Source organism: Clarias gariepinus, chromosome 23 (genome assembly GCF_024256425.1).
Source record: "Clarias gariepinus isolate MV-2021 ecotype Netherlands chromosome 23, CGAR_prim_01v2, whole genome shotgun sequence".
Lineage (NCBI taxonomy): Eukaryota > Metazoa > Chordata > Actinopteri > Siluriformes > Clariidae > Clarias > Clarias gariepinus.
Genome location: NC_071122.1, coordinates 3,471,520 through 3,493,991, shown reverse-complemented (window position 1 = coordinate 3,493,991; position 22,472 = coordinate 3,471,520). Strand labels below are relative to the sequence as shown.

Below are 22,472 nucleotides of genomic sequence, written 5' to 3'. Positions count from 1 at the left end.
TCCCGTTATGCAGATATGATCCATACCTTTTGACCAATGACATTTAAATATTGAATAATTCTGTGATAGAATGCATGTTATCTTTCTATCCATTAATTTTCGTGCTTACTCAGGTTAGGGAGGTAGCAGACTAATCAGAGTCCCCAGAGCTTCCCCTCCCCAGCCACCTCCTGCAGCTTCTTCATGAAGGTACCAGGTGCCCCCAGGCCATACAAGAGATATAATCTCTTCACCTCATGCCTTAGGGTCTTCTCCTCAATAGACACGCCCAAAACATCTCCCAGAGAGACAGCCAGGATGCATTCTAGATAAATGCCCAATCCACCTCAACTGTGTGAAAATGCTCTTAATTTTACTATTAAACATATTAAGCTCTTATTTCTTCTTAGCATTTTTATTATGCAACTTAATTGCAATCTCCATATCGAGAATGTTTTTACGCACATTTCTTCAGTTAAGTTGAGAGTTCAGTATTATCCTTCCAGGGTTTAATAATGTCTTCGACAGTTCTTATTACAATTCCATTCATTTCAGCTTTATCTCACTAGTTGTTGTCATTGCTTGATGCTAGACAATAATTTGTCTGTTTTAAAATAGTTTTTTGGCCAAGTTGTGTGTGCGCATGTGTGTGTGTGTGTGTTTTTCTTAAGTCTTCTTATGTTACATGTCCTTAAAACTTTGGGGGGGAGGGGGGGAACCTAAAATGACCATAAAAGGTAAGGAATGTAAAAAAAAACAAGAAGAAGCAGGCAAAATGGCCGACGCCCGTCATTCTGTTATCACACCTTTCAGGCACAGGATTTTCTTTACAAACGTGTACCTGACGTAACTGACGGGAAGCCGGTTTCCTCTTTTGTTTCCTCTTTTGTCTTTTTTATCTTTTGCATCTTTCAAAGAGTGACACTTGTGACGAGTCAAGCTGTAATTAAATCTGATTAAAGGCTTGTGCTCTGGTCGAACCGGTTCTGCTGACCTGTTAAAGGGGAAGTTCAAACAAGGACAAATATTTATTAGAGAAACAAGCTGATGAATTGATGCCACAGTGATCACATGTTTGAGAACTTTATGAGAGGTGGAGTTGCTGTAAAGAATTACTCAGACGCGCGATACGCATCACTTTTCCAAATTTACTTTGCTTTTTAAACATTCAGACACACCTTCTTACAAATATTATTTACACTACCTCTGATTTGCTCATGGTCTCGTCATTCAATACAGTGTTTATTTTTTTATTACACCGTGTCATGGATGTGTTTTAGGAACTCAGAATGCTTGTGAGGCTGGACAGTCTTTATTCAGCCAGTGACTGGGTTCGGTGTGACAATCTGAAATACAATGTAAGAGCAGCTCTGACTGGCTGCTGACTTCATCATCACATGACATATAAATACAGCAAGGTGGAGGAAAAAAAGAGCTGTGTTTAACTAGCTGTTGAGTTTACACGCTAATGTTGCACCACATGCTGGCATTTATCTTACACACTGCACAGTCTGGGGTGCTTCCAAAATTAGTCTCCAAGAGTTTAGATACAAGTTAAAAAATCTGAGTTTATAATTGGTGTAAAAATCTGCATAAATAATTATAATAAATAAACTGGGAAATTATCGAAATAAATAATGAACATAAAAAATTGCTAAATAAATTATAATAAACGAGATGAAGTGATGCGTTAATAATTAAAACAAATAATCAAAATAATAAGAATTAATAACAGAATCCAGGGTCACTGTGTTCATCTCTAAATTATTTGTGCTTCAGTCATGTGCTTTACTTTGTGTATGTGTGAGTGTGTTTAATATGAGCACATTTACCTTGTGTGTGTATACACACGCACACATGCTAGAGAGTATGGGAAATTCACTCTGTGTGTGTGTGAGAGAGAGAGATAAAGATATTGACTTTTCGTGACACTTAGGTCCAACAGGAAATTAAATTTAAACATCCTCAATCTACCATGTGATGGTGACATCATTTACACACAAACACAAAATGTATAATGCATACACATTTACACACATTTCTTTAAACCTTTAGCTATATGTGTGTTACCTAAGTGCAAGGAAAGTTACAGTATTCAGGAGGGACGTGTGTGTGTGTGTGTTTATTTACATCTATATCATGTCACCCTCACATGGTAGATCAAGTTCCCCAGAGGTTCTCCATATATTTACTGATACTATGTGGAACTATGTGTAAAATGTAAAGTCTTCTTCAAATACTTTAAACTTGTACATTAACAGGTTTTTGTTTGCCACAGTCAGAGCTGCTTTCTTAAGATCTAAATTCTATTTGTGTTAGAATTCATAGCACTTCACATTACAGTCCCCTACTTATAAACAGGTTCTGTTCCTGGAGCTCATTTGTAAGTCAGATTCGTTCTTATGTCTAACAAAGAGAGTCTTTTACACCTTTGACACAAACATATAATGCCAGGCATTAAAAAAAATATGTGCACCTTCAAATCGCATGGGGAATCCCAGTAACGAAGCGGGGTCAACAGCTGACCTCATTTAAAGGGAAGACATCGAGAGGAGGACAACGCTACATGATGTTTACTGTGTGCTTGAACGTACACGATTTTGTCCCAGAGCTGTTTCGGACTGTGAACTCTGTCTTGTTAGGAATTTTCCAAGAATTATAATTATTCACCATCAGGACAACTTGACCAGGAGACACATTTTCTTTTATTCTGCTCCCAGACTGATTCATTAAAACCGGTGAAGCCGACTAATTTCTCCCACACCCTCACACTCGCACACATACACTATACCAGACTTTGGACATTTTAAACGTTTACTTAGACACTGAAAATATTGCATATAATTGTAAATATTGGTATCTGGTGCACTGCAGTGCTTATTTTTTTGGTACAATACACATGAGCTACATCCGTGATTTGTTTGCATCTACGAATGTCCGTAATGCGAGGTCCCTTTGTGTCTGTGGAAAGTCGTAACCCAAATGTTTGTAAGTCGGGGACTTACTGTACTGCTTTTTATTAGCATCACGATTTTGTAACATATGAGACAAACTGGTTTTAAACTTCCTGCAGCAAGAATAAACATATATTGATCTGCTCATTTAGTTTATGAAGGTTGACTATTTTCATAGTCTACTTTGTTATGCTTTCGTTTCTGTTTCTTCTGCACACTGTCTATACACGGTAGACTATCACATTGATTGGCTCAGTTGAGTGTGATGCGTGTAGTCACGTTCCACCATGTGGAAAAAGAGCTAAATTACTGGTATATTAATTCTCCCCACTTAACAGAAGAGCATCAGGGTCCAGATAGAACTGTCACTCATTCCGGATTGAGACCGTGGTACACCAATTAATGTAAGAGGTAGAGGGTTTGACTAGCGTTTGTTTTAGATGTTTAGAATTTTTTTAAGGTATCCTACTTACAAACTGAAAAACCTTTCTGATGCTCGACAGAGCATTTCTATACAAGTGTATAGATGTACAGCAAATATGTACTGCAGTCTTATAGAACTTATAGCCAATTAACATATTGCCTTACTGACTCCTAAATATATATTTTAAAATAAATGTTTAATTTATAAATGTTTAGATTTAAGGTGGTAATATGTTGCTGTTTTTCTATAATCCTGCAGGCGGCCCTCTAAAGTATTCACACATTTGCAGGCAGCACAGCATCCTGTGTGGTACGAGCGAATTGTTTGTGAAATTTGTTTTGAGTTGTAACTCAAAACGCAGAAAAAATTATTTGGATATTTATAAAATACTTTTGGAATCGCAATATAAAACAACACCAAGGTATCTTGATAATATTGTTTCAGGAGAAATCTGGTGATTCCCATCCATATAGAAGAATATTGTTTACTTATTATCATGACACTAGTGTCGTTGAGTATTTGTGTTGTTATTAATGATAAAATTAGTTGCGAGTGTGTTGTGTGTGTGGGTTCTCCAAGTGTCGGAGGGTAGAACTGATGTGTTGTTGAAGATGAAGGGCTGAAGGGCCTCTATATGAAGATAAGAGACGAAAACACAATGGCTGACAGTTTGGAGGATCTGTAATTCATCCTCACAAATAAAAGGCCTTTGTGTGCCGTGTGGACAGCTGCAGTGAAATCAGAATTTCCTTTTTTTTTTTTTTTACATTTGTAGCTGTGACTTTCACACTATTGACTGCTGGTGGAGACATACATGCCGAGACTGACACACAAACACAAGCGTGGATGAATATTTTGACAAAACACACACACACACATGGGTGTAAATCCCCTAACACCAATCAGATCGAAAAGAAACTGAAAGTAAAGAGAAATGAAATTAAATGCATTTTGAAAATGTGTTCAGAAGAAGCTGATCATTTCCACAGGAACGTGTTATTTTATCTACACCATGAGCATGATGTTAAAATGATAAGAAATTTTATTTTAAACTATTTAAAGATCAGTTTGTTACACCAAATTTACTCGCAATATTTATCAGGGAAAGAAGGCCTATTTAAAATTTAAAAAATATTATTTGTTCTTGTTTTTTTTTTTTAAATAAAAATTCTGTATCTAATTAACTACTACTATAACATAATTTCACTATATACAAATATTTAAATACGATTGTAAAATTTATCTGGTTCTAGTAATATATATATTTTTTTAATTAAGTAAAATTTCTGTTAAACAAACCAAAACACTAATATAAAATAATTATTAATATAAAATATAAAATAAACTTGAGCTGTCAATCAGAAATAGTTTGGAATTAAGTGTGATAATGTATTATACAACTGTTTTATTTATTTTAATATCTTTTAATTCTTTTTAATTCATTTATTTCATATTTAAGTGATATATATATATATATATATATATATATATATATATATATATTTAGGAAATGAGCTGAGATCAGCTGAACACCAGCTTTGCACCTACATACAGAGAGAGAGAGAGAGAGAGAGAGAGATTGTGGAAAATATGAGACACACGTGAAAGGCAACGTAAAGAATTAAAATCAGATGTTCCACTTGAGTGTGTATTAAAGCTAAAGTACATCGGATAAAGTGTGTGTGTGTGTGTGTGTTCCTCGATGACGGCTGTATAAGGTTAAAAAAATTCTCTTCACGCATTCAGAAAGCTAGCTCTCTCCCTCTCTCTCTCTCTCCCTCACTCCTTCTTCTCCTTCTCCCTCCCTCTCCCCCCCCCCCCCCTCTCTCTCTCCGCGATGTGAGTGTGAATGGAGAGGGAACTGAGTGCACTGCATCTTTAAGCCGGGCCGCTCCTCCTCCTCCTCCTCCTCTTCCTCCTCCTCCCGCTGCTGCTTATTACAGCCTGTCAAAGTGCGGGGCTCGAAAAAAAAAGGAAAGAAAGAAAAGAGGGGAAAAAAACAGAAGAGGAGAGGAACAGGAACACCGCGAACTTCTTGACTAAAACGTGTAAAAGCGCGGCGAGCGCTCGCGCACTGACCGGATGTGATTTCTGCGGCGGAGCTCCTCGAGCTGAAGCAGGACTGTCGTGACCTCGCGCGCTCGGTGTGTGTGTGTGTGTGTGTGTGAGAGAGAGAGAGAGAGAGAGTGTGTGAGAGAGAGTGTGTGTGTGTGAGAGAGAGAGAGAGTGTGTGTGTGTGTGTGAGAGAGAGTGTGTGTGTGTGTATGTGAGAGAGAGAGAGTGTGTGTGTGTGTGTGTGTGTGTGTATGTGAGAGCGCGCGCTACTTTGTGTTTGTAATTAAACTCCTCGGACGCTTTGATCTCTTTGGGAATCGTGTCGGGTTTGGAGCAGCGCGCGCGCCCGGAGCTCCTCGGGGCGCATGTTGATTTTTTACCCTCCGTGATCAGCATTCGGTCCATTCCACCTCCTCCACCAACACCACCTCCACCTCCCCGATGCTCCAGCAGCAGCCCTGATGTGGGGGAAAAGTGCGGCATGGCTGCAGGACGAGCTGGAGTCCGGGCTCAACTCTCTGCTCCTGCTCGACTGCCGCTCTCACGAGCTCTACGAGTCCTCTCACATCGAGTCCGCCATCCACCTCGCCATCCCGGGCCTCATGCTGCGCCGCCTGCGCAAAGGCAACCTGCCCATCCGCTCCGTCATCCCCAACGACGCGGACAAGGAGCGCTTCATCCGCCGCTGCAAGAGCGACACCGTGCTGCTGTACGACGAGTGCGGGGAGAGCGGGGCGGCCGCTGCGGCGGGGACGCCGGGGACTGCGGGCTCGGTGCTCGCGCTCCTCATGCACAGACTCCGCGAGGACGGCTGTAAGGCCTACTACCTGGAGGGTAGGAACATCACACACACACACACACACACACCTATACAGTATATACATGATGATCAACCTCATTCATCTCACGCAGGAATCAAGTATCATACCTGCAGGATCAGTGCTGTGTGTGTGTGTGTGTGTGTATGAGAGAGTAATGCATGGAGGTGATGAGACGGAGTGGAGTTTTTTATTCTTCTAAAAGCATAGCATTCAAATTGGACATTAGGATCAATGCCAAGGCCCTTACCTTCTACTGAGGAAACCCTACACACACACACACACACACACACACACACACACACACACACACACATGTCAAAAGCATTCTATAAGGTCCTACTCTATGTACCAGAACATGTTACAGCAAGTTTAATTCCAGGAGAAACTCCACACACCACTCTGAGGAGGTGAGGAGGTGAGGAGGCACAGCGCTCCTCCATATGGCTCTAAACAGTCTTCAGGGTTTACACTCAGTGGGATGAAGAACATCTGAGAAAATCTAAATCTGGAGTTTTTTTACACTCAGCACTAAAAGCCTTGCTCAGATCAGACTCAAAACTAAACGCAGAGTTTTATTAAACATCAGAGCTTTAAAAAGAGAGAGTGTGTGTGTGCGTGTGTAACGTTAAAAACAAAACTCATTACCTCCTGCTTTTTATTAATATTTACTCACTTTACAGTTCAGTATTATTATTAAGTCTCGTTACTGTCTGAGCTTCTAAACACTAAATCACATCCTGGAATGTGTGTGTGTTTGATGAAAGGTTTTAGAGAAAGTGTCACTGTGGAACTTTAAGAACATCTAGAAGAACATCATCTGATCTTTTGGATTGTGTGGATAATGTTAAATACACTAAAAGGGACATGATGATGAATACAACATACAGTACACACACACGTGTTTAAAGGAAGAGATACTGTAACAGCACATTAAACATTTCTCAGCTCAGTCATATCTGTACTTACTAGAGTTACAGGTTATATATTAGGTTAGATTTTATAATAATAGTTATGATAATATATTATAGTAATAGCTCGTTTCAGGCTGACACTTTAAAAATATTACACACATACGTAAAATCTTAAACAGAGAGAAATCAAAGACACTGCTGTGTGTTAATGACATGAGATTCTTCAGCTCTCTGTTTTTAACAGACACATGTGAAAGGGGACTTTTATTCTGTCTATCATTGCGTTAATATTTTATTACATGAGGAGGAATAATCTGATCCTCACGTTCCTTTTTCCTCCTGACCTTCATCAACTTTAGAACCTCTCTGTGTTTCCTCGAGTGTCTGAGTCATGGTTCTGACTCCTGGCGAGAATTCTATCACGGATCTAAGACACAAGGATTTTTTTTAATGGTGTCAGATTCACAGCAGTGTTGTTGTTGTTTTTTTTCAATGAATTTCCTCAAACTCGAGCCGCCATGTTGTTCTCCTTCAGCCGAGAGAAAGAGAGAGAGAGAGAGAGGGTGGGAGGGAAGGAGATCATATTTCATGAATGAAGGAGGAAGAGAAAGTGAAGCTCAGGCATTTCCACACACTTACATGATGATGTGACACTGACATAAACAACACACACACATTGACACACAATGACGTGTGTGTAACCCTTTGAGACGTGATCAGTGTTTATTCACATAGGATACTTTAATGTAACAAATCCTGTGTGAAGCTCAAGAAACTCTCTTTAATGTGTTATTAAGTGTTATAACTCTAAGTGATTAGTTTTTTACTGTATACATTATACGATATGAATCAGCTAAAATTCTCATCCTGTCATTTGTTCATTAAACTGTTCATCTTTTGTTTTGTTATTTTACGATTATTTAAAAACAAAAAAAAAAGCATGCTACCATCAAAGCACAGAGTTGGTATGGACGCCGTGCTCACACTTCTTCTTCTTGTTTGAGCTTTAAATTTAAAACAGAAAAACGTGTACACGTACTTTAGCATGGCGTCTGTGTTGCCTCTCCATTGGCGGTAAGCCTTAGCATGTCTAGCACACCTAAATGAGCCTTGTGACAGTTTTATGCGAGTTGCATAAGAAGATATTTAATTCCATGAAGATAACTCCTACTGTACATATATTATTTTTAAGTTCTTGCTAATCTTTGCTGTGTAGGTGTTAGCATTGAGCGCTAAACTTGACACGTGGCCATGATGGTAAATGTTTACACCAGGCTTCCTGTTTCTGCAAAATCTGCATTGTCTTAGGTTGATTTTTATTCCTGATCCGGATTATTATTCTGCCCTCTGTGTTAGTTTCTTTAATATGATCTAGATTTCATAGGAGTTTCAATATATTCGGCTGTTTGTTGAGATGGCTCGTGACCTTCGTCTTGTTTTTGCGGGTGTCATATAGCCTAACCCTAGCTACATGTTACTATGGAGTGACTTGTTTATGGTTTAATAATGATATTTTATACCTGTTTGTGCTTAAAGAGACTTGGTTTAATTGTTGTATTTTTTACTCAACGCCTAAATAGAGTTGAAAATTATAAAGGTTTTTATAAAATTCTGTGTATCAACTTTTACAACATACAGTATAGCTATTGTTTTATGTGGTTTCGTTTGGCTTGTTATGTTGTGTTAAGTTTCTGTGTTATTTATTTTTTTGTTTGTTTGTTTTGTGCGTGTTTTTTGTTTTTTGTTTGGCTAAAGACATTTCCATTAAGATTGAACAAATGTTTTTCAAACAAGCAAATGAAATAATGTTAAAGTTTATTGGTTGGTTGGTTTGTGTGTGTGTGTACATGTTTGTGTGTCTGTGCCGCAGTAGTCGTGACTCTGGCTGTGTGTTTTTTGCAGGAGGCTTTAATAAGTTTCAGGCCGAATACCCCGAGCACTGCGAGACTAACCTGGACTCGTCGTGTCCCAGCAGCTCTCCTCCCGTCTCGGTTCTGGGTCTGAGCGGCTTAAAGATCAGCTCTGACGGCTCAGATGGAGAATCAGACCGTGAGCCAAGCAGCGCCACCGAGTCGGACGGCAGCCCGTTGCCTAGCAACCAGCCGGCCTTCCCGGTCCAGATCCTGCCCTATCTGTACCTAGGCTGCGCCAAGGACTCCACCAATCTGGACGTCCTTGGCAAATACAACATTAAGTACATCCTGAACGTGACGCCCAACCTTCCCAACATGTTCGAGCACGACGGAGAATTCAAGTACAAGCAGATTCCCATCTCGGATCACTGGAGCCAGAACCTGTCCCAGTTCTTCCCTGAGGCCATCTCCTTTATCGGTAAGAGTCTCTGCATCTCACAGCGCATCGACAATACAACCATCAATACTATTATTTATTATTACGTAATACACTATTTAATAATATGTTTAGAACTAGGATAATTTTAATAGTTTCTGATGAGAAATGTTTTTATAACTATTTTGTATAATTATGGAAATATTTCTTTATAAAACACAGCAAGTCTGTAACTCTTTATCACATTCATATTTAGAGATAAAAATCAAGAAATAACTCCCGTGTAACCGGAGCGCTGAAATATTCATGTTTAAATAGAAACATTTTTTTGAATTTCTATTTATTTATTTATCTAGAGTTATTTGGTAAGAAGTGACGTGTGTAAGGACCAGCTCGTGACCAAAGTGACCATGTTACACTGTCGAGCTTCAGAGTAAAATTTACACCTGCAGGAAGTCGAGTTATTGATTAACCCCCATCACCTGATCTCTCAGAGCAACACGTGGGGCGTTGCAGGGACGATAACCATCAGAATAAAGATGATTAAGATTAACTACAAATAAAAAGTAGAAAAATAAACTGGAGTGTGAAGCTGCTGCCTACCCAGCACATCTTTATTCATTTTTTTATTTAATTAAAGATTAATGTGGAGAAAAGATTAAAGTAGAGAAATCTTTATATTAACCAAAGCTGATTGTTTCATGGATTACAGTTTTTTATAAACAAATTTTTTTCTACAAACAAAAAGAAACAAATATTTGTTTACATTTTTTTTACATAACTTTTTACAATAAAATGATTTTTAAATCTTAGGTTGTTTTTTTTTTCCTTTATGACTTTTTGGTCCTTAAAATTAAATAAAAATGTAATTAAAAAGTGAGCTTAATTAAAAACCACTTGAATATATTTAGCCATAGAAATTGTTGCTTGCTGTGTGTGTGTGTGTGTGTGTGTGTGTGTGTTTTGGGGATTTGAAGACATATTGTTAATTTTTAAGTTGATGTTAATAATAATTTTGATGGAAGTTGTGATTTAATGTTGTTCAATGCTGTTTGTGTTGTTTAGGCTTGTTTTGTGTTGTTTAGTGTTTAATACTGTTTATTTTTGTTTGGTATTGTTTAATGCTTTTTAGTGTTGTTTAGTGTTGTTTAGTGTTGTATAATGCTATTTAGTGTTGTTTAATGTTGTTAAGTGGTGTTTAGTGTTAATTAATGCTGTTTACACATGTTAAAAAACACTAAGCTGCATCAAACAACACTACATAACACAAAGCAACACTAAATAACACTAAATGCCATTTAACAACATTAAACACTAAAGAGCATTAAACTACACTACATAACACTAAACAACACTATTGTTTGATGCTGTTAGTGTTGTTTAGTGGCGTTTTGTGTTTAGTGTCATTTAGTGTTGTTTAATGCTATTTAGTTTAATGTTGTTAAGTGGTGTTTAGTGTTGTGTTTGTTTTTGTCTTTTTAATGCTGTTTACACATCTGTTAAACAACACTAAACAGCATTAAACACTAAATAACACTAAACACAAAACAACATTAAACACTAAACAACACTAAACAGCATTAAACATAATGCTTATGCTTAGTAATGCTTATGCATAATGCTTAGTTTTGTTTAATGCTAGTGTTGTTTAATGCTGTTTAATGTCTATTGTTGTTTAGTGTTTTTCAATGCCGTTTAGTGTTGTTTAATGCTGCTTAGCATTAAACTAAAGTTGTTTAATGCTTTTTAGTGTTGTTTAATGCTGCTTAGTGTTGTTTAGTGTTGTTTAATGCTTTTTAGTGTTGTTTAGTGTTGTTTAATGCTGCTTAGTGTTGTTTAATGTTGTTTAGTGTTGTTTAGTGTTGTTTAATGCTTTTTAGTGTTGTTTAATGCTGCTTAGTGTTGTTTAGTGTTGTTTAGTGTTGTTTAATGCTGCTTAGTGTTGTTTAGTGTTGTTTAGTGTTGTTTAATGCTGCTTAGTGTTGTTTAGTGTTGTTTAGTGTTGTTTAATGCTTTTTAGTGTTGTTTAGTGTTGTTTAATGCTGCTTAGTGTTGTTTAATGTTGTTTAGTGTTGTTTAGTGTTGTTTAATGCTTTTTAGTGTTGTTTAATGCTGCTTAGTGTTGTTTAGTGTTGTTTAATGCTTTTTAGTGTTGTTTAGTGTTGTTTAATGCTGCTTAGTGTTGTTTAATGTTGTTTAGTGTTGTTTAGTGTTGTTTAATGCATTTTAGTGTTGTTTAGTGTTGTTTAATGCTGCTTAGTGTTGTTTAGTGTTGTTTAATGCTTTTTAGTGTTGTTTAGTGTTGTTTAATGCTTTTTAGTGTTGTTTAGTGTTGTTTAATGTTGTTTAGTGTTGTTTAGTGTTGTTTAATGCTTTTTAGTGTTGTTTAGTGTTGTTTAGTGTTGTATAATGCTTTTTAGTGTTGTTTAGTGTTGTTTAATGCTTTTTAGTGTTGTTTAATGCTGCTTAGTGTTGTTTAGTGTTGTTTAATGCTTTTTAGTGTTGTTTAGTGTTGTTTAGTGTTGTATAATGCTTTTTAGTGTTGTTTAGTGTTGTTAAGTGGTGTTTAGTGTTAATTAATGCTGTTTACACATGTTAAAAAACACTAAGCTGCATCAAACAACACTACATAACACAAAGCAACACTAAATAACACTAAATGCCATTTAACAACATTAAACACTAAAGAGCATTAAACTACACTACATAACACTAAACAACACTATTGTTTGATGCTGTTAGTGTTGTTTAGTGGCGTTTTGTGTTTAGTGTCATTTAGTGTTGTTTAATGCTATTTAGTTTAATGTTGTTAAGTGGTGTTTAGTGTTGTGTTTGTTTTTGTCTTTTTAATGCTGTTTACACATCTGTTAAACAACACTAAACAGCATTAAACACTAAATAACACTAAACACAAAACAACATTAAACACTAAACAACACTAAACAGCATTAAACATAATGCTTATGCTGAGTAATGCTTATGCATAATGCTTAGTTTTGTTTAATGCTAGTGTTGTTTAATGCTGTTTAATGTCTATTGTTGTTTAGTGTTTTTCAATGCCGTTTAGTGTTGTTTAATGCTGCTTAGCATTAAACTAAAGTTGTTTAATGCTTTTTAGTGTTGTTTAATGCTGCTTAGTGTTGTTTAGTGTTGTTTAATGCTTTTTAGTGTTGTTTAGTGTTGTTTAATGCTGCTTAGTGTTGTTTAATGTTGTTTAGTGTTGTTTAGTGTTGTTTAATGCTTTTTAGTGTTGTTTAATGCTGCTTAGTGTTGTTTAGTGTTGTTTAATGCTTTTTAGTGTTGTTTAGTGTTGTTTAATGCTGCTTAGTGTTGTTTAGTGTTGTTTAATGCTTTTTAGTGTTGTTTAGTGTTGTTTAATGCTTTTTAGTGTTGTTTAGTGTTGTTTAATGTTGTTTAGTGTTGTTTAGTGTTGTTTAATGCTTTTTAGTGTTGTTTAGTGTTGTTTAATGTTGTTTAATGCTTTTTAGTGTTGTTTAGTGTTGTTTAATGCTTTTTAGTGTTGTTTAGTGTTGTTTAATGCTGCTCAGTGTTGTTTAGTGTTGTTTAATGCTTTTTAGTGTTGTTTAGTGTTGTTTAATGCTGCTTAGTGTTGTTTAGTGTTGTATAATGCTTTTTAGTGTTGTATAATGCTTTTTAGTGTTGTTTAGTGTTGTTTAATGCTGCTTAGTGTTGTTTAGTGTTGTATAATGCTTTTTTTAGTGTTGTTTAGTGTTGTTTAATGCTTTTTAGTGTTGTTTAGTGTTGTATAATGCTTTTTAGTGTTGTTTAGTGTTGTTTAATGCTTTTTAGTGTTGTTTAGTGTTGTTCAATGCTGCTTAGTGTTGTTTAGTGTTGTATAATGCTTTTTTTTTAGTGTTGTTTAGTGTTGTTTAATGCTTTTTAGTGTTGTTTAGTGTTGTATAATGCTTTTTAGTGTTGTTTAATGCTTTTTAGTGTTGTTTAATGCTTTTTAGTGTTGTTTAGTGTTGTTTAATGCTTTTTAGTGTTGTTTAATGCTGCTTAGTGTTGTTTAGTGTTGTTTAATGCTTTTTAGTGTTTAGTGTTGTTTAGTGTTGTTTAATGCTTTTTAGTGTTGTTTAGTGTTGTTTAATGCTGCTTAGTGTTGTTTAATGTTGTTTAATGCTTTTTAGTGTTGTATAATGCTTTTTAGTGTTGTTTAGTGTTGTTTAATGCTTTTTAGTGTTGTTTAGTGTTGTTTAATGCTGCTTAGTGTTGTTTAATGTTGTTTAATGCTTTTTAGTGTTGTTTAGTGTTGTTTAATGCTGCTTAGTGTTGTTTAGTGTTGTTTAATGCTTTTTAGTGTTGTTTAGTGTTGTCTAGTGTTGTTTAATGCTGCTTAGTGTTGTTTAGTGTTGTTTAATGCTTTTTAGTGTTGTTTAGTGTTGTTTAGTGTTGTTTAATGCTGCTTAGTGTTGTTTAGTGTTGTTTAATGCTGCTGAGTGTTTAGTGTTGTTTAATGCTTTTTAGTGTTGTTTAGTGTTGTTTAATGCTGCTGAGTGTTTAGTGTTGTTTAGTGTTGTTTAATGCTTTTTAGTGTTGTTTAGTGTTGTTTAATGCTTTTTAGTGTTGTTTAATGCTGCTTAGTGTTGTTTAGTGTTGTTTAATGCTTTTTAGTGTTGTTTAGTGTTGTTTAATGCTTTTTAGTGTTGTTTAGTGTTGTTTAATGCTGCTTAGTGTTGTTTAGTGTTGTTTAATGCTTTTTAGTGTTGTTTAGTGTTGTTTAATGCTGCTTAGTGTTGTTTAGTGTTGTTTAATGCTTTTTAGTGTTGTTTAGTGTTGTTTAGTGTTGTATAATGCTTTTTAGTGTTGTTTAGTGTTGTTTAATGCTTTTTAGTGTTGTTTAATGCTGCTTAGTGTTGTTTAGTGTTGTTTAATGCTTTTTAGTGTTGTTTAGTGTTGTTTAGTGTTGTATAATGCTTTTTAGTGTTGTTTAGTGTTGTTTAGTGTTGTTTAATGCTGCTTAGTGTTGTTTAGTGTTGTTTAGTGTTGTTTAATGCTGCTTAGTGTTGTTTAATGCTGCTTAGTGTTGTTAAGTGTTGTTTAATGCTTCTTAGTGTTGTTTAGTGTTGTTTAGTGTTGTTTAATGCTGCTTAGTGTTGTTTAGTGTTGTTTAATGCTTTTTAGTGTTGTTTAGTGTTGTTTAGTGTTGTTTAATGCTGCTTAGTGTTGTTTAGTGTTGTTTAATGCTGCTGAGTGTTTAGTGTTGTTTAGTGTTGTTTAATGCTTTTTAGTGTTGTTTAGTGTTGTTTAGTGTTGTTCAATGCTGCTTAGTGTTGTTTAGTGTTGTTTAATGCTTTTTAGTGTTGTTTAGTGTTGTTTAATGCTTTTTGGTGTTGTTTAGTGTTGTTTAATGCTGCTTAGTGTTGTTTAGTGTTGTTTAATGCTTTTTAGTGTTGTTTAGTGTTGTTTAATGCTTTTTAGTGTTGTTTAGTGTTGTTTAATGCTTTTTAGTGTTGTTTAATGCTTTTTAGTTTTGTTTAGTGTTGTTTAATGCTTTTTAGTGTTGTTTAGTGTTGTTTAATGCTTTTTAGTGTTGTTTAATGCTTTTTAGTTTTGTTTAGTGTTGTTTAATGCTTTTTAGTGTTGTTTAGTGTTGTTTAATGCTTTTTAGTGTTGTTTAATGCTTTTTAGTGTTGTTTAGTGTTGTTTAATGCTTTTTAGTGTTGTTTAGTGTTGTTTAATGTTGTTTAGTGTTGTTTAATGCTTTTTAGTGTTGTTAAGTGTTGTTTAATGCTTTTTAGTGTTTTTTAATGCTTTTTAGTGTTGTTTAGTGTTGTTTAATGCTTTTTAGTGTTGTTTAATGCTTTTTAGTGTTGTTTAGTGTTGTTTAATGCTTTTTAGTGTTGTTTAGTGTTGTTTAATGCTGCTTAGTGTTGTTTAGTGTTGTTTAATGCTTTTTAGTGTTGTTTAGTGTTGTTTAGTGTTGTTTAATGCTGCTTAGTGTTGTTTAGTGTTGTTTAGTGTTGTTTAATGCTGCTTAGTGTTGTTTAATGCTGCTTAGTGTTGTTAAGTGTTGTTTAATGCTTCTTAGTGTTGTTTAGTGTTGTTTAGTGTTGTTTAATGCTGCTTAGTGTTGTTTAGTGTTGTTTAATGCTTTTTAGTGTTGTTTAGTGTTGTTTAGTGTTGTATAATGCTTTTTAGTGTTGTTTAGTGTTGTTTAATGCTTTTTAGTGTTGTTTAATGCTGCTTAGTGTTGTTTAGTGTTGTTTAATGCTTTTTAGTGTTGTTTAGTGTTGTTTAGTGTTGTATAATGCTGCTTAGTGTTGTTTAGTGTTGTTTAGTGTTGTTTAATGCTGCTTAGTGTTGTTTAGTGTTGTTTAGTGTTGTTTAATGCTGCTTAGTGTTGTTTAATGCTGCTTAGTGTTGTTAAGTGTTGTTTAATGCTTCTTAGTGTTGTTTAGTGTTGTTTAGTGTTGTTTAATGCTGCTTAGTGTTGTTTAGTGTTGTTTAATGCTTTTTAGTGTTGTTTAGTGTTGTTTAGTGTTGTTTAATGCTGCTTAGTGTTGTTTAGTGTTGTTTAATGCTGCTGAGTGTTTAGTGTTGTTTAGTGTTGTTTAATGCTTTTTAGTGTTGTTTAGTGTTGTTTAGTGTTGTTCAATGCTGCTTAGTGTTGTTTAGTGTTGTTTAGTGTTGTTTAATGCTTTTTAGTGTTGTTTAGTGTTGTTTAATGCTTTTTGGTGTTGTTTAGTGTTGTTTAATGCTGCTTAGTGTTGTTTAGTGTTGTTTAATGCTTTTTAGTGTTGTTTAGTGTTGTTTAATGCTTTTTAGTGTTGTTTAGTGTTGTTTAATGCTTTTTAGTGTTGTTTAATGCTTTTTAGTTTTGTTTAGTGTTGTTTAATGCTTTTTAGTGTTGTTTAGTGTTGTTTAATGCTTTTTAGTGTTGTTTAATGCTTTTTAGTTTTGTTTAGTGTTGTTTAATGCTTTTTAGTGTTGTTTAGTGTTGTTTAATGCTTTTTAGTGTTGTTTAGTGTTGTTTAATGCTTTTTAGTGTTGTTTAGTGTTGTTTAATGTTGTTTAGTGTTGTTTAATGCTTTTTAGTGTTGTTAAGTGTTGTTTAATGCTTTTTAGTGTTGTTTAATGCTTTTTAGTGTTGTTTAGTGTTGTTTAATGCTTTTTAGTGTTGTTTAGTGTTGGTTAATGTTGTTTAGTGTTGTTTAGTGCTTTTTTGTGTTGTTTAGTGTTGTTTAATGCTTTTTAGTGTTGTTTAGTGCTTTTTTGTGTTGTTTAGTGTTGTTTAATGCTTTTTAGTGTTGTTTAGTGTTGTATAATGCTTTTTTGTGTTGTTTAGTGTTGTTTAGTGTTGTTTAATGCTTTTTAGTGTTGTTTAGTGTTGTTTAATGCTGCTTAGTGTTGGTAATTTCATTTAGTGTGTTTCTCCTGCTGTAGGTCAGTAGCATGTTAGCATGTTAGCACTGGGACACCAAGTGTGAAGATGTGTACAGTTTATCAGAAGAGAATCATTTAGCTACGTCTCACACACTCCACTTAAGAGTTTTGCAGCTTAATCTGAAGCGTCTCCATGGCGATGAACCTCCCGCTGTGACTCTGCGCTTTTTTTCTGCAGTGTGTTTTTCAGGAAACACTGCCCCACTCATTTCCTCAGAGCGTCCGCTCAGAGCCACGCATTCGGTTACACACTTACACTTTCATGGGTTTATTCAGTAAGATACGATCAGGCCTTTAGATTACACACATGCACAATAACTATATTTATTTGCCACAATGTTTTGAAATTTTATTAGTATAATTATGGCATTGAGCTTCAGAAGGAGCACTTTTAGATGGAAACTGTGATGTGATTGGTTACAGGGGCACTGGGAACCGGAACTGTGTTGTGATTAAATATGGATTTTTAATTGAGCCTCACGTGATTATACAGTGATTCATGAATCATTTTAAATGAGTTGATAAATTTTTTTTGTGAGCATGAAGTAATATTTTTGTCTCTGAAACATTAAACGTACACAGTGGTAATCAATATAAACAATTTATAAACTCACTTAAACACATCATGTCACCGAAACGAATCAGTGAATCTCAAAAATCAACCTTTACAGCTTTCCATGTCTCAAACCACATACTTGAGTGAGACCCCACAATGCATTGCAACAGCTCACTATCTGAACCATGTATAGAATACCCATAATGCTCTGCAGTGTGCAGGGAACAGGAAGTGGTAAACCAGGTCAGCAATTTAGACAGGAAGTAGCACCATGACTGATAGGCCTGTTTATTTTTTTTTGCCTAACCTTTTAAATTGTAAATGCCCCTGATATTGTGGTCAGTTTAAAACACAGAGTAAACAAAAACAGGAAGTCAGGTCGTAGATTCACATCACACTGTAGTTCTGAGTAAACAGATGAGCCACGCATTAACACACCATTTCACACAACATACTTTCAGTTTTACTTTTTGTTTAAACAAAGCTTGTTTAGCCTATTAGTGCGCACACATACACATGCACACATACAAGACCAACCATACAGTACAAGCCCCATCTCTCTTTCGTATAAAAACAGACTTTTAACCTCATCTCATTTCTAATCCCTGTTCCCTAATCACTGACCCATATTACCATATTACTTAACCCCTTATTCTCAAACCTAATCCCTATTCCCTCCTCACAAGTCTCGAATCCCTATCCCCTACTCCCAATCTCTAACCCCTATCCCATACTCCTGCGACTCTAATCCCTATTCCCTCCTCACAAGTCTCTAATCGCTATCCCATACTCCAGAGTGTCTAATCTTTATCCCCTACTCTTAAATCTCTATTCGCTATTCCCTACTTCCAGGTCTTTAATCCCTGTCCCATACTCTCATGTTTTTAATCTTTATTCCGTACTGCCAAGTCTCTAATCCCTATCCCTGACTCCACGAATATTTAATTCATATCTCCTTCTCCCAAATCTCTAATCTCTATCTCCTAGTTTTAAGTCTCTAATCCTTATCCCATACTCCTGAGTCTCTAATCTCTATTCCCTACTTCCAAATCTCTAATCCCTATCCCCCACTCCCAAGTATCCAATCCCTATCCCATACTCTCATGTCTCTAATCCCTATCCACTATTCCCTACTCCCAAATCTCTAATTCCTATCCCATACTCCCAAATCTCTTATCCATATCCCATACTCCCATGTCTCTAATCCCTATCCCATACTTTAATATCTCTAGTTCCTATCCCATACTCCCTTGTCTCTAATCCATATCCCATACTCCCAAATCACTAATCTCAATCTCTTATGCCAGACTCCTTGTCCCTTAGTTCCTTTTCTTTCATCTTTATATAAAATGTAAATATCATATTTACCAGTTTTTGTTTTATTTTCTTTATTATCCTTTAAACTGTGTCAGGGAAATGTTTATGGTACTGTTGTAGTTGGATGTTTTAGTTAGATTATGATACACTATGTTGGTTGATTGAGAGCTGCGCTGTGTTGGTTGATTGAGATCTGATTATGATTAAACAGTTTTCTACATTTACAGTCAGCTCCTAAAAACCGACTAACGATGTAACACTTTCTTGTCTAAGCTGTTTCAGCTTGTAATAAATGGACTTGGTTTGTGGTTTTGTGGTTGATGGTTGTTTAATTTGTTCCCGTGTATAATAACATATTTGTGCTTGTGTGTGTGTGTCTGTGTGTGTGTGTGTGTGTGTACAGGCTGGTGTAAGCATGTGCTCTTAGACTCATTGCAGGCTTTACACTGTAACTTATTATCTTCTTAAGACAGTTTCAGTTCATTTATTATCCGGCTGAAGATTAAAATCAAAGTACAGTGCTAATTATCCTTTCATTCCTTCCGTTAAAACTTTCTTTCTGTTGTTATTTATGTGTAAAATGTAAAACCTACATATAAAAGACAGTGTTAAAAACTCTTTAATCTTTTAAAAATATAGTCTTTATTTTATTGCTAAATTTGTAACATATAGCTTCTAAAACCTTAATAAATATATATTTTTAAATGTTTATTAAAACCTCACTTAGACTTATGCCCTTTATTTTAGCATAAAATAATTTAAAACATGTCTATCACATGCTGAATATAAATGAGTTATTTTCTAAAGTGTATTTTGTCGTTTCTGAGACTTTGACAGCTATATTGCAGTAAATTTTATCAAAATAATTTTTTTTTGTGGGGAGGGGGGGGGGGGACCAATTTTCTCCCCAATATTAGTCGTAGCCAACTCCTCCCCGTCACTAGGGGGCTCCCACATTACGGCTGCTACTACCACTCAGCCGGGAGGGCGAAGACTATCACGTGTTTCCTCCGAACCGCGTGACATCAGCCGACCACATCTTTTCGAACTGCTCGCTCACGCACCGTTAGGGGCGGAGTAACACACTCGGAGGAAAGCGCTAGCCGCTCCCTCCGCGTGCGCGAGCTCACAGACGCCCCTGATTGGCTGTAGAGCCGTGATTAATGTGGGAGCGCTAAGTACCTATCATCCCTCCCCCCTGAGAGAGCTCGGCCAATCAGCTCTCTCTAGACCTCCAGCTGCGAGAGGTTACAGCATCACCCGGGGTTCGAACCTGCGATCTCCGGATGATAGGGCGAGCGGTTTACCACTGCGCCACTCGGAGGCCAAAATAAAAAAATGTATTTAAGAAAAATATATTTTTATTTTTGTCCTTGTTGCTGATTTCGGTTTAATAATTAAAATTAGTAACCTATAATTGCCTTTTATTGGTGTTTTTCCCAGCTCATTTTAAAAATGTAGTTTCCAGTTTCCCAGCTTGTTTAAGGTTTGATGTTAATCCAAGTTGTTCTGTGGTGTAATGAGTATTTCCACTAGGGGCGCTACCACCAGCCTTATAGATACAAAATTATTATTGGTTATTGGTTTTGTAACAAAAGTTATCGGATCAACTCCACCAGTACACTTTCTGTAACTCTTCAATGTTTATTTGTTTTTTTTGTTTTGTTTTTTCTTTCTGTTTCAGATGAAGCTCGCTCTAAGAAGTGTGGTATACTGGTGCACTGCCTGGCGGGGATTAGTCGCTCGGTCACGGTGACTGTGGCGTATTTAATGCAGAAACTCAACCTGAGTCTAAACGATGCTTACGACTTTGTCAAGCGCAAAAAGTCCAACATCTCGCCCAACTTTAACTTCATGGGGCAGCTGCTGGACTTCGAGCGGACGCTGGGTTTAAACAGCCCGACCTGCGACAACCGGTCGCCCAAGGATCAGATGTTTTTCACCACACCCACCAATCACAACGTTTTCCAGCTTGATACGCTCGAGTCAACGTGAAAACACGCCAAAATGAACATTTTTGCCTATATTAAAAAGTTCAAAACGCAATTCGGGCAGTGTCGTGTTGTGAAAATTGCCCGGAAAACTGATTGTGAAAGCAGAACCACAGAAACACAGTTTCAGCCTCACGGCAGCTTTTCTCGCCTTTCTGAAATGGACTGTTCTCTTTTTTTTTTTTTTTTTTAATAAAGAGGAAACAAAAGACCAAATGAAAGCAGACACATAACAACATAAACTGATTCATCATCAAGTTTTTACAACAAATACAAACTTCCTGTCCTTATGGGTGCCAATCTGGAATTTTTACATTTCTAATTACTTATGTGTAGGGTTTGGGATTTAAAAACAGAAAAAAGGAAAAACCTACACAAAACAAAATGCCATACATGTCGACCAACAGCTACACTTTTTAAAGAACTCTTGATTGTATCTGACCAACAATAACAATGTTTTTTTTTTGTTCATAAGAATTTTTTTTTGTTTGTTTTGACCTAATGCGCTTTGCACAAAGGAAGCCTTTTACTCTTTTGGCACTTGAATCTGGTACACAGAGAAAAAGAGACATTTCGAGGTTTTCAAGGTTGTTAACAATTGGCTCTTAACGAACTTCCTCACTTTCTTCCTAATTATGAACGTGTTAATTTCTTTACTATCTCACGCCTTGCCTTGCCTCTCGTTAACATACAGTATCAGAACCTGATGTATTTGAGCGTGTGCTGCTTCAAGTGAGATCTTTAACCGAAGCGACATTGCTGGTAAACGAGTGTTTAGGATCGTTTTTTTAACTACTCTGGTCGCTCCTGCATTCACAGGCGGGCAGAAAGTGTGTAGCGAGGGTGTTTCAGCACGAAGAAACATTTGATCGGAGTCAAAGGAACATGTACAAGTTTGCAGGATTACTTTAACCGGCCTTATATAATCTTTTTTAATTCTTTCTTATTCTGACTGTTCAGTACTTATTTGTATCACACTTAAAAAAATCGTCATAGACTTGTTAAAATATAAGTGTTCATTTTTAAAGGAATCAATATGTAGTAATAATGACAGCTAATGGTCTCTAACGGGTCAGTCGAGGTTGTATTTATTACTCCTGCAATATCATCCAAACCAATTTTGCAGTATTTTATACAGCTGAAAAGAAAATGCCTCGGGTTTTTAATTCCTGTTTTGTACAAGTATTTCGCAATTTCTCGCTACAACGTACCGCCAGTTTTTCAATCCTGCTTTGGAACTGAGGGAACTTTTCATCCCGAAGACCCTGGCATGTGCTGATAATTGATTTTGTGATATTTTACATTATTTAAACATGTTTTGTTATCTCAGATACACCCACAAACAGATTTCTATTACACATAAAATGCAAATTCCATAATTCTGTTTAAAAACGAAAAGAGTGCTCCGTAAGTGGAATATGAGCCTGAAAAAGTTAACATTTTAAAGGTTTTTTTTTTGAGTAAATTTCAACGATGTTCATGAAAAGTTATTAAATTACTACGGTAACACAAAACATTAGCGGCAGACCTCGTTAGCTTATTATGAGTTAACCTTCTTTTTGCTAACAAGAAAGTATAATGATATTGTAATATGAAAATTCACTGAAGTATCAGCATATGACCCGACGTATTCACAAATGATCATTACCAAATACTCACTAATAACTGATGTGTTTGTTTTGTTGTTATACGACTGCATCTGGTTCTGCTTGTAAACCCCACAAATCTCAGTCAGTCTTGTGCTCTAATATTCCTGTGGCCTTTCTGA

General features: G+C 35.8%; 1 protein-coding gene across 1 annotated transcript; it reads left to right on the top strand.

The window, feature by feature from the left end:
- The first annotated feature begins 5,657 nt into the window (after nt 1-5,657).
- dusp7 (dual specificity phosphatase 7) lies at nt 5,658-22,235 on the top strand. Its single transcript, XM_053484112.1, has 3 exons — nt 5,658-6,246; nt 9,047-9,475; nt 20,398-22,235. The coding sequence occupies exons 1-3, from the start codon at nt 5,874-5,876 to the stop codon at nt 20,706-20,708; spliced, it is 1,113 nt and encodes a 370-aa protein (XP_053340087.1). The 5' UTR covers nt 5,658-5,873; the 3' UTR covers nt 20,709-22,235.
- The last annotated feature ends 237 nt before the right edge of the window (nt 22,236-22,472 follow it).

Coding starts and splice junctions, on each gene's coding strand:
- dusp7 (XM_053484112.1), top strand. CDS start 5,874: ATGTGGGGGAAAAGTGCGGCATGGCTGCAGGACGAGCTGGAGTCCGGG. Junction 6,247..9,046: donor TAAGGCCTACTACCTGGAGG/GTAGGAACATCA, acceptor TGTTTTTTGCAG/GAGGCTTTAATAAGTTTCAG. Junction 9,476..20,397: donor TGAGGCCATCTCCTTTATCG/GTAAGAGTCTCT, acceptor TTTCTGTTTCAG/ATGAAGCTCGCTCTAAGAAG.